The sequence below is a fragment of the Grampus griseus genome (genome assembly GCF_964374135.1).
Source record: "Grampus griseus genome assembly, chromosome: 8".
NCBI classification, from domain to species: Eukaryota; Metazoa; Chordata; class Mammalia; order Artiodactyla; family Delphinidae; genus Grampus; species Grampus griseus.
In genome coordinates, this window is record NC_139002.1 from 40,319,204 (window position 1) to 40,331,921 (window position 12,718).

General features: G+C 35.7%; 1 protein-coding gene across 1 annotated transcript in view; it reads right to left on the bottom strand.

The window, feature by feature from the left end:
• Window positions 1-12,718, bottom strand: part of DEUP1 (deuterosome assembly protein 1) — a gene marked incomplete at both ends in the record, with an annotated part of 101,854 nt that overhangs the window by 7,201 nt on the left and 81,935 nt on the right. Inside the window, 1 exon segment of the mRNA XM_082661245.1 lies at window positions 8,104-8,217. Within this exon segment, the coding sequence (XP_082517371.1) occupies window positions 8,104-8,217 (114 nt within the window).

Sequence of the window (12,718 nt, forward strand, 5' to 3'; positions counted from 1 at the left end):
CTGAAGAAATCAACGAGGAAATAAAAAAATATCTAGAGACAAATGAAAAGGAAAGCACAGCAATCCAACACCTCTGGGATGCAGCAATAGCAGTTCTAAGAGGGAAGTTTATAGCAATACAATCCTACCTCAGGAAACAAGAAAGATCCCAAATAAACAACCTAACCTTACACCTAAAGCAACTAGAGAAAGAAGAACAAACAAAGCAAAAAGTTAGTAGAAGGAAAGAAATCATAAAGATCAAAGCAGAAATAAATGAAATAGAGACTAAAGAAAATAGAAAAGATCAATTAAATTAAAAGCTGGGTCTTTGAAAAGATAAATAAAATTGATACATTTTTTTAGCCAGACTCATCAAGAAAAAAGAGAGGACCCAAATCTTAGAAATGAAAAAGCAGAAGTTACAATGCAACCAACACAACATAAAGACAAAAGATCATAAGAGACTACTATGAGCAACTATGTACCAATAAAATGGACAACCTAGAAATGGACAAATTCTTAGAAAGGTATTGATACAATCTCCCAACACTGAGAAATAGAAAATATGAACAGACCAATTACCAGTACTGACATTAAATCAGTAATTTTAAAACTTCCAACAAAAAAAGTCCAGGACCAAATGGCTTCACAGGTGAATTCTATCAAACATTTAGAGAAGAGTTAAGACCTATCCTTCTGAAACTATTCCAAACAACTGCAGAGGAAGGAACACTTCTGAACTCATTCTGTGAGGCCATCACACTGATACCAAAACCAGAAAAAGATATCACAAAAAAAGAAAATTACAGACCAATATCACTGATGAACATAGAAGCAAAAATTCTCAACAAAATACTAGCAAACAGAATCCAACAACACATTAAAAGGATCAAGTGGGATTTATCCCAGGGATGCAAGGATTCTTCAATATATACAAATCAATCAGTGTGATACACCATATTAAGAAATTGAAGGAGAAAAACCATATGATCATCTCAATAGATGCAGTAAAAGCTTTAAATAAAATTCAACATTCATTTATGATAAAAACTCTCCAGAAAGTGGGCATAGAGGGAACATACCTCAATATTAATAAAGGCCATACAGACAAACCCCCAGCTAACATCATACTCAATGGTGAAAAGCTGAAAGCATTCCCTCTAAGATCAGGAACAAGATAAGGATGTCCACTCTTGCCACTTTTATTCAACATAGTTTTAGAAGTTCTAGCCACAGCAATCAGAGAAGAAAAAGAAATAAAAGGAATTCAAATTGGAAAGAAGTAAAACTGTGACTGTTTGCAGATGACATGATGCTATACATAGAAAGTCCTAAAGACGCTACCAGAAAATGACTGGAGCTCATCAATGAATTTGGTAAAGTTGTAGGATACAAAATTAATATACAGAAATCTGTTGCAGTTCTATACATTAACAAGAAAATATCAGAAAGAAAATTAAGGAAACAATTCCATTTACCATCGCATCAAAAAGAATAAAATACCTAGGAATAAACCTACATAAGGATGCAAAAGACCTGTACTCCAAAAGCTATAAGACACTAATGAAAGAAATTGAAGACCACACAAACAGATGGAAAGATATACCATGTTCTTGGATTGGAAGAATCAATATTGTTAAAAATGACCGTACTACTCATGGCAATCTACAGATTCAATGCAACCCCTATCAAATTACTAGTGGCATTTTTCACAGAACTAGAACAAAGGATTTTTAAATTTGTATGGAAACACAAAAGTCCCCAAATAGCCAAAACAATCTTGAGAAAGAAGAACGGAGCTGGAGGACTCATAATCCCTAACTTCAAACTGTACTACAAAGCTACTGTAATTAAAACAGTATGGTACTAGCACAAAAACAGACACATAAATCAATGGAACAGGACAGAAAGCCCAGAAATAAACCCATGCACTTATGGTCAATTACTCTATGAGAAAGGAGGCAATAATATATGATGGAGAAAAAACCATCTCTTCAATAAGTGGTGCTGGGAAAAGTGGACAGCTACAGGTAAAAGAATGAAATTAGAAGATTCTCTAACACCATATACAAAAATAAACTCAAAATGGTTTAAAGGCCAAAATGTAGGACCAGATACTATAAAACTCCTAGAGGAAAACGTAGGGGAACACTTCATTTCAGGCACCCACTCCCGTGGTCATATTCTTGACATTGTCATCAGTGATAACTGCATTACTTACTAATAAAGATTTTATGCAACCCACCTATTACCCTTCCACCTGACTTAGTCTAGTATTCCCACTTTCTCATATCTTCCTTCTTTTCTAACTCTGCTCATATTCCATATCCATTATGATAACCATTCAGCAACTTGTCCCTCCCTATATCCTGGCTCTATCTTAGGTATTTGGTAAAACCCAGGCCTAATTAAACTGCCTGCACCATGCCTGTACCTGAGCAACTGAATGCTGGGCAGGTGGATGGAGGAGAAATTACATTACTGTAGGGACTTGAAATTCATGACCACAAATTCAAATGGTTAGTTAGCACTGCCTGGCCATTCTACTGCACTTCCCTAGTATGTTCACTTTCTCACTCATGGCATTGTGGCCTTGCCTCTTTCTCAGGTGGAAACTCCTTCATCTCTCCACACCACTTGCACCTGGAGCCATATTTTAGGCCATACTCTGTTTCAGAGTCTTCCTTCTACCTACACTGTGGATTCTATTCCTTCTTACCTGCTTAATGACTTTGCTTCTACAAATGAACCTCATCCCTCCCTGGGTCCCACCCCACCTCTTTCACCATCAAACTTTCCTCCTCTCCTTGAAGATGCCCATTGGACCACTAAATGTTATGGTCTAAGGCTCTGTCTTGGGACAACTTTTCCATTTATACTCTTTTAAGTATTATCAACCAGTCTGATAGATTTAAGTATCCGCCTTATGCTGATTACTCCCATATTTTATTTCCAGCTCTGATCTCTTCCTTGATTAACAGGTTCACATATCTATTGCCTATTTAATATCTCCATTTGAATGTTTAATAAACACTTTAAATTTAGATGTCTAACCTAGAAATCATGATTTTCTCCTCTAACCCTGGCTCCTTCCTAGCCTTCCATGTCAGAGAGTGGTATGAGCATCTACCTGAGCTCAGGCTGAGATCCTAGGAGTCATCTTTGAGTCCTCTCTTTCCCTCACTCCCATAGCCAATCCACTGTCAAGTCTGATCTCTCCAAAACATTTCCTGGATCTAACATGTGGTTCCACCTCCACCGTTCCCAAGCCAGCAGCATCATCCCTTGCTTCGACTACTGAAATAGGCTGACAATTGTTCTCCCCACTTCTACCTTTGCCCATCTATAATTTATAGTTTATTCTTTATTTGGCAGTCAAATGGATCTCTTAAAAATTTTTAAACAGATCATATACTCCCCCACTTGCAACTTTCCCATGGCTTCCCATTGCTTTAAAATAAAATCCAAATTCCTTCCCATGGCCTACAGTCTCTACATACCTGGACTTCCCCTGCCTATTTCTCTGTCCCCATTTCATTACATTCTCTCTCTGTCCTTCTAAGCTCCAGACCACCCCCTTCCTTTTTTCCGCTTCTCAAACTTACCAAACTTCTTCCTGCCATACAGATTTGCACCAGTGGTTCCCTCTGCCCGAAGTGCTCTACTTCCAGACCTTTGCAAGGCTGGATCTTTTTTCGTTACTTAGGTCTCATCCTAAACGTCCCCTCCTCAGTAATCATTTTCCTGGCCACTCAACCTAAAGTCATCCCCCATACTCTCATCACTTCCTATCACATCGTCTGCTTTCTTTTCATCGTTTTTTATAGGATTTATAACTTTTTGATATTTTCTTACTTGTTCATTTGTTTCTAGTCATTAACTGTTCCCTCTTTTTTGAGATAAAATGCACATAAAATAAGATTAACCATTTCAAAATGAACAACACCTCTACCTAGTTCCAAAATATTTTCATCGTCCCAAAAGGAAACTCTATAGCCATAAAGCCACTGCTCCCTAATCCTCCCTCCCCCTTTACTCCTGGTAACCACCAACCTTCATTCTGTTTCTATGTATTTACCTATTCTGGGCATTTTGTATAAATGGAATCATATAATATATGACCTTTTGTGTCTGGCTTCCTTCACGTAGCATAATATTATCCAGGTTCATCCACATTATAGCATATATCAGTACTTTACTCCTTTTTGTGACTGAACAGTATCGCGCCATGTATACATACCACTCTTTGTTTATCCATTCACCCATTGATGGAGTTCTCCTCATTTTTCACCAGTCTATAGACTTGTCTGTCTCATCAAAGATGTGTTTAGAACAGAACTTGCCATAGAGTGAGTGCCAGTGACTGAGTGAATGATGAACTCTAGTATTTAAGGGACATGTATAGGAGGGAGAACCTTGGAAGCAGACTGGGAAAGAGTAACCAGAAAGGCAGTAGGGGAATCAGTGGAGAACAGCATCTTAGAAGTCAGAGAACATAAGAGTATCAAGAGAAAAGGATTAAGGAAGATGAGTTCTTTAAACTGTGTATTCAATTAACAACTAAGATGTCACTGGTGGTCTGAGTAGGAACAGTATTGGTGTAGAAGTAAAAATGCAGCAGTGGATGGAAATCACTGGACCCAGAACAGTGGGTTGGGCTATGTCTTTCAGGAAATTCTAGGGCCACTATCACATCTTAAGTTCCCTGTGCCCAGACCTACAACAGTAGAGAATTTTCTTTCCTGGTTGACTCTGTAGTTATGAACTCCTCAAAGGAATAATGTAGAATTTTAGAGGTGGAAAGAAACCCCGTGTTAAGTTATACAACACTCTTGAATGCTTTTTGTGCCTGCTAGTGCCAGGCACTGTTTTAGGTGTTGGGGTTAAAACAGTAAACAAAAATAGAAAAAAAAAATCCTACTTTAATGGAGCTTAAGTTCTAGAAGAGGGAGGCAAACAAACAAAATATCTTATGGTAAAGTGCTATGGAAAAACAAAAAATAGGATGAGGGGACAGGGAGTCTACAAGGCAGGTGCTACTGTAGGGTAGCTGTGCAGGTGTTTCTGATGAGGTGATATTTGAGCAGAGACAAATCATCCTAAAATCCTAAAATCATCTGATATTAGAACAATGAAGGATTTAGCAGTTTATCCCTTTTTTTTCTCTTGCTGGACTAGAGTATGTGCTTACTTTGGAGTACTTAAAGATCAAAGTTTTGTTGATCAAAATTTGCTAAGTCCCCTTAGATGTTCCCTTAGCTTAAATGAGGAAATTTATTTACTTTACTTTATTGTTATGGAATTTTGTTCTGTTCAAATAATTTTGGCATTTTATGTTGAGATGAAACAAAAGAGCGTTTCAGGGCTATAGAGATCTCTAAAACATCCAAAGTTAATGGATTTATGTCTTCTTCTTCCACAACAGCTTAAATCTTACTACCAGTCTCTCCCAAAGAAGGTGATAGATTCCAGAAAAGCAGAAAAGTACTCATGGGATGCCTAACCAGTTTAAACATTTTCTGGGTTTTTTTGTTATTGTTTGTTTTTATAATTTGTATCTAATAGTGGTATATCATGGAGAGGCACTGAAAAATTACATAATACACTTTGAATATAAGCAAAGGTAACTGCTAAGAGTACTACTAGTTTCTGAGGTGAAAAACCTACATATCTTTTAAAAATATGTGATTATGTTCAGTAAATCAAATCACAAGGTAGAAAATTTCAGCAAAGAACTGGAAACTAAAAAGAAAAATCAAATGAAAATCCAAGAACAGAAAAATAATAAAACTGAAATTAACCTACATGAGACCACTTCCTCAAGGCTGGGAGAGGTCAAGGCTGGGAGAGGTGGCTCTTTATCTTATGCAGAGAAACCAACACAGAGAGTCAGGGAAAACAAAGAACAAAGAAATATGAAATTTAAAACCCTTCCCACCTGTTTTATGAGGTCGGCAAAATATGATACCAATGCTTGACAAAGACAACAAAGAAACATTACAGACTAATTTTTCTCATGAACATAAAGCAAAAATTCTAAACCAATACTAACAGACCAAAGCCAGTAATCAAGTGTGTTTATTCTAAGAATTCAAAGTTGGGTTAACAATCTAACGTCAAGAAAAAAACACCACATTAACAGAACAAAGGAGAAATTATATGGTCATTTCAATAGCAGTGGTAAAAGCATTTGATAAATTCAATATCAACTCGTGAAAACAAAGTTAGCAACCTAGGAATAAAAGGAACGTTCTTAATCTTTTAAAAGGAACCTACAAAATATATATAGCAAATATTATGTACAATGATGACATTGAATGCTTTCCCTTTGCAATTGAAAATAAGAGAAAGATGCTGGCAATACCACTTTTACTACTGAACATTTACTAGAGGTCCTAGTGTACAATAAGGCAAGAAGAAGAAAAGAAAGGTATAAAGATTTGAAAGTAGGAAGTCTAACTATCATTATTTTGATTCTGAATATAGAAAATTCAAAGAATCTACAGAACTGGAAAACATGCATAAATTCAATTGAATATTTCCATGGGAAAAGGGACTGAGGTCATACCTTGCACTATATGCAAAAAATTAATTCCAGGTGTATACTTAAGTAAAAAATAAAGAGTCAAAGCTTCCGGAAGATAACATAGGATAATATCTTTTATAACTTTGGGACAGGCAAAAGCTTTAAATAGGACACCAAAAATATGAAGCATAAAGGAAAAGATTCATAAGTACGAATGTATTAAAATTAGGAACTTCTGGTTATCAAAACATTCCATTAAGGGAAGAGGCAAGCAAGAGTGGGAGAAGATACTTGCTATACATATACTCAACAAAGGGCTTATATCTAGAATATACCAAGAACTCCTATAAATCAAGAAGAATAAAGAGAATCCAATAGAAAACTAGGCAAGAAAATCAAACAGATACTTTACAAAGGAGGATATCAAAATAGCCAATAAATTTATGAAAAGGTGCTCACCTCATTAGTCACCAGGAAACAAGAATTAAAATCACAATAAGATGTTGCTACACGCTGACCATAAAAGTTAAAATTAAGACCAATAACACCAACTGTTAGAATATAGAAAAGGAGAATACTCACACACTACTTGTAGGGATATGAACTGACTCAAACAGTTAGGAAAACAGCTTGACAGTACCTGCTAAAGCTGACCTTATGCATATTCTATAACCTAGCGATTCCACTCTTAGATATAGAGCCAATGGAAATATGTACACATGTGCACCAAAGGACACTTGCAAGAATGTTTTTAGAAGCAGTATTTGTAATTGCCCCAAACAGCAATAATTCAAATATCTGTCAATAGTAGAATGGATAAATTGTATCAGTATCATTATAAAACACTATCATTACATATAGTATTTATATACAATGTAATACTATAGAGAAACAAAAAGGGATAAACCACAGCCAACAATATGGGTGATGACTCTCATCAAACAATGTTGAAACAATGTTGAGCAAGGGAAGCTATACAAAAGAACACATATAGTGTAATACCATTTATATAAAATTTACAAATGGCCACAACTAATTTACGATGTTAAAGGTCAAGACAGTGGTTATCTTGGGAGCGAATCAGAGTGACTGGAAGGGCACAGAAGGGAGCCTCTGGAGTACAACTAATGCTCTTTTTATTACTTGGGTGGTAGTTACACTGCTGGGTTCCCTTTTCAATAATTCACCAAGCTGTCCAATTCTGATTTGCACATGTTTCTGTATGTATGTCAGAGTCAATAAAAGAGTTTTTTTTAAAAAAAAAAAAACAGGCACAAAAAATCACTTGTAGCTCTTTAAAATATACAGATCTTTGAGGGGTCTTAGAATGTGCAGAGGTGACTTGCATTTTTTTTTTAAAAAAGTCACCAGTAATTCTGGCCTGTTCTAGAAGTGAAATACTTCATGAAACATTATGAATCCTTTCCTTCTATAGGTAGTCATGGCCAGATGATTCACAAGACCCATCTTGGAGTCCTATTCAAGGAGCAATGTTTTTTTTTTAACCACTATGTACACATCAGTATGTCAGTATCAGTGTAAGAGTAATCACCCTATAAAGGAAAAAAAACAATAACCAATAATCAGCAACTCACCATTGGGAATACTTCATCATCACTAACCAAAGGACTTGTCATTTCTTTGGTTTGAAATGGCGAAGGTGGCAACGAAGGTGTTGCACTTCTGTTTGGCTCACGATCGTGGCAAAATCTAAAAGAGAAGGACTGGTTGTCGTTATTGCTCCCAAGGACACCTGCTTATTTATGGGGCTAAGGATTTAAATTTCTCTGATATCTAACTGTGAGGAAAACACAATAAAACGTTTGTGCTTGTTATCTGGCTCTTTCTTGGAAAATAATTTTGCTGATAATTTCTATTCCACTTAAAAGACTTAGAACAATTAATAATGAAGCAGAAAACTTTTATAATTGTTAAAAAATATTCTGCCATTCTTATTGCCTACGTTTTTTCCCTTTCTGTGTTTTACTGTTTTATCTCTTGGCCATTTAATTAAATAATATTAAAACAGTTTGAGAAAAATTTCAAAACAGTTAACACGGCTGCCTTTGACAGTTCTAAATAGGTACTCTTTTTTTTTTTTTAATTTTCTATTTCACTTAACCTCACTGGCTTTCTTAGCAGAGTTATTCCTTTTTTTTTTTTGATGCTAATACGTCTCTGTATAATAATAATTCAATTTCTAAGGAGCTTAATAATTTATAGATGTTTTCAATTTACATCATCTCCTGAACTCCTCCACCCTTAGTTGTATGACCTTGAGCAGGTGACTATATCTTTCTGTGACCTTAATTTTTTCATTTATAAAAAAAGGTTGTTATGAGAATTGAACTCCACAATTTGATGAAAGGCGCAGTATAGAATTTGCTGTTTGTGCTAAGATATGGGGTAGAAGATGAGACTGAACAAAATACCAGTGAGATTTTAAATTTTGGTATGCTGACTAAACAAATGAATAATGAAACAAAGAAACAAACCAACATACCCTAAAATTTTACACAAAAAGGTCCTAACAGTAGGGGCTGTTTGGAGCTAGATAAATATTTTTTCTGAACCTTAATTCATGAAAATGGGGTTTAAATTTAATCAAAATCATCAAAGACCATGAAAACATAAAAACCCCTTGAATTTAAAATTATTTATTTTTACTAATAATTCAAATTCTCCACAGGTATTGATTAACCATTTTCAAAGTCTTCATATTTTAACTTCACACCGTTCAAAAAAGTTACATTCTTTTCCTCTGTTCTTATCCAAAGACTAGCTATATAAACTTGTTTTTTATTATGCAAACATTTTCAAAGCTATGCATACAAATAGCAATAAAAGGTAAGTGAGGCGTCTGTAAATTGGTACATAAAAAACAAACACAACATGCTTTACATTTTTACTTATCTTGAAATAGATCTTTTTTTAAAATCCATTCTTCCAAACCATAATTACCATGGAAACAGAACAGCAAATTAAACTGAAATAACATGGTTTATGATGTGCACAATAAAATGAAACCTCCCACAATTCAAATAGAATTACAACAATTGCCTAGTACATCTGCATAGAATCTTCAGCTGAACCTTTTAATTTGAGTGAGGCTACCATCTATACTTCAAAGCACAGTGGGGAAAAAATAAGATAATTATAGAAGTGGTTCAAGAAATATACGTCTCTCTATAATCTCAATTATACAGAGAATTCAGGGAAAGTATTATTTGTCTTAAATTATCTAAATAATTATCTCAATTATCCATTTGGCTTTGGATGTATAGATACAATTTTACGGTCTTAACTACTAAAATTTATGTAGGAACATTCTCTTTATTGTAAGATCAATAAAATGTAGAAATTGAAAGGAAAGACTACATTATGAAGTAAAGTACTTTTGCTTTAAATCATCTTTATATCTAAGTTGTTCTTCTAGAATACAGCTATTCAAATACTTCATAAAACCACCTTGCAAAAACACGCTAAGAATATCAATTTAAAAGCTATCTTAAAAATTATTTCAGAAGGCTTTTAATACACTCTCACAAGCCGGTCTGTTCAATTAGCTTTTCCACAGGCCCCATTCTAAGGCCTCTGCCTGCTTTGCCAGGAGTGCAGGACCTGGCTGCTTTGTTGGGGAGCAGAACTCTATCCAACGGGAGTCAGCTTGAGACCTCAGTCAACTCTGCACAGTTTGCAGAGTTGTCCGACTGTACATCCAATCCTGGCCCTCCATTAATTTTATAACCCTCCTTGGGCTGTCGCATAATGTCCTCAGCATGGAACAGGATCCCTGCACAAACTATGCTAATTTACCTGCTTCCAGCCTTGCCTTCTAACACTCCACATAACGCTCCCTTATTCTATGAACGACTCATTATTTCCTGGCCTAGAACTCTTTCGCCTGCTGTGTTTTTCTCCTGATTAAGCAACACCATGGTGCCAAAACTTACTCAACTTACTTTTTTGCTTCTAACCAGCTATTCATTCCTTGACAAGGGATCCTGTAGAGTGATTAAGACAAACCTGACTTTGTGGTTTTTTAGTATTACAAACTTTTAATTTATTGACTAGATTTGCTTGTGATTACCAAAACCTTTCCAGTACAGGATATAATTTTTAAAGCCGTATATTCAGTTTTAAGTATGAATCGTATATAGAGATAAAGCTCCATTTATTATAAAACTGATTTGCCATTAAAATTAGTTGTATATTAATAGCTCTGGATACCACTACTCTAAGTGAGAATGTAAATGATCCTTAAACTTCAAAACTCTAACTTAAAAAACTTTTAAAACATTTAATACATCCTCACCAAATTTAATTTCATCTCATTCATTAATTTTTTTTTAAGTGCTGAATAACTTTCTTATTGGAAAGTAAATCCTCTGGAATATCCTAAAAGGCTTCACATTTTAAGTGGATGAGCATGAAAATTTTCTTATCACTTCTAACAGGAGTGAAAAACAACAACAAAAACTGAGTCACCTCCAAGTGGATAAAAGATTATTTTAATAATACAGTATACAAATCTTCCTCAGGTAAAAGCAAGAAGTGGCTAAAAATTAGACTACAGACTTAAAAATTTTGTGGAACGAACGTTATCTTTATATACCTTTACCTAAAAGCCTTTTCCTTTCTAAAATAGCTTAATATGACCTTATTGCATTAACCATTGATATGTAAATATGACTATGTATTTTTTAAAATTATTTTCTGCCTAATCAGTACACACAGCTTTCACTATTTGACTTCACTGAGCCGTGCTGTGAGGGAAGGAAAGCACATTGCCTTTTTCACTTGCTAAAATTAATAGATATGTGCTTTACTGTTCTCCACTGGTGAGTTCACAGTGTCCTTGCCTCTCAACAACTCTTTCCCCATAGTGGGTTTTACATGGTAATAATTTATTCAGAACATTTGAAATGCTGTTTCTTTTAAAAAAATCAGGTCACTGGAGAACACTGAAATCAGACAAGCCATTAAAACAAATTTAATGAAACTTTCAACAAATCAGACTGGCAGGACACAAGGCTTTGCAGCAGGAATAGTCACCCAAACTGCTTATTAAGATAGTCTCCTGCTGAGCATTTTACCTCTTATGCTGCTCTCTGTGTCCCCTACTGTCTTGTTTTCGTTAGGCATGTTTAACACATTCCCTACTGCCTGGCAAAGAGAAAAGGGAGCAATCCAAACAATAAAAACACTCTTTAAAAATAGTAAAAAGCAGAGTAGCTGTCTTTCTGTTTAAATAACAACACCTAGTACCTTCATCCAAGGCTTTCAAAGTTATTCCCAACAAGCAAGAATAGGAAACAGTGTTATGCATCTAATGGGCACTCAACACAGACCAGTGACTAAGATACACTGGAAGATCCTTTGTAACACAGAGGCCTGCTTTCTCCTACAATGAGAAACTATACAGATGGGGTGGTGAGTTGACCCATGGAGAAATGAATCCATAGTGTAGGGAAGCACTTTGTAAAGTGTTCATTCTATATTAGAAAATACATTCTTACCCTCAAATCAAGATTAGGCCCCTTTGGACAGATTTTCAGTTATACTGGCCGGTCAACGTGGGCACGCTCACCAGAGTACCGGGCCCTGGTGGCGCAGTGCCCGCTTTCATCCTCCCCACACTGCTTTTGTGCTGCTGCTCCCACCCCATCACAGCACCCCACGCACAGTGCTTGTTTTGGGTAGCAGCCAGTCTTCCCTTATTCCCTTCCCTAACCACCTGAAGAGGAGTTATTACTTTAGCACTTCTGAATGCTTTCTGTTTCTTACATCAGTTTAGAATATATCCCTCTAATACGTACAGGGCTGGGGCGGTGAAAGTGGGAGAGAGCTGTACTACACCCGCAAGAATGCTGAGCAGACATTTTTAGTACGGCCCCTGGATTTATGGATTTATCTACCTGTAGAACTGGACCGCTTAGTTACAAAGATAAGCCCGGCATCACTCCTCCCCAACAGGACTACCTTTTGAGGAAATGTCAGATTCAGCCATTTGTTTATCCACCAAAATAATATACTTTTTAGGTACTGTGAGTTGTTGGAGCAGTATTAACATTATTATAAATACTAACAATTTTGTTGGTAATAATAACATCAATGATAATGGCTAACATTTAGGGGACTATATATTTTACATGGAACTATGTTTTCTCCTATAATCCTCAGAAAACCCCTATAACTATTATCTGTATC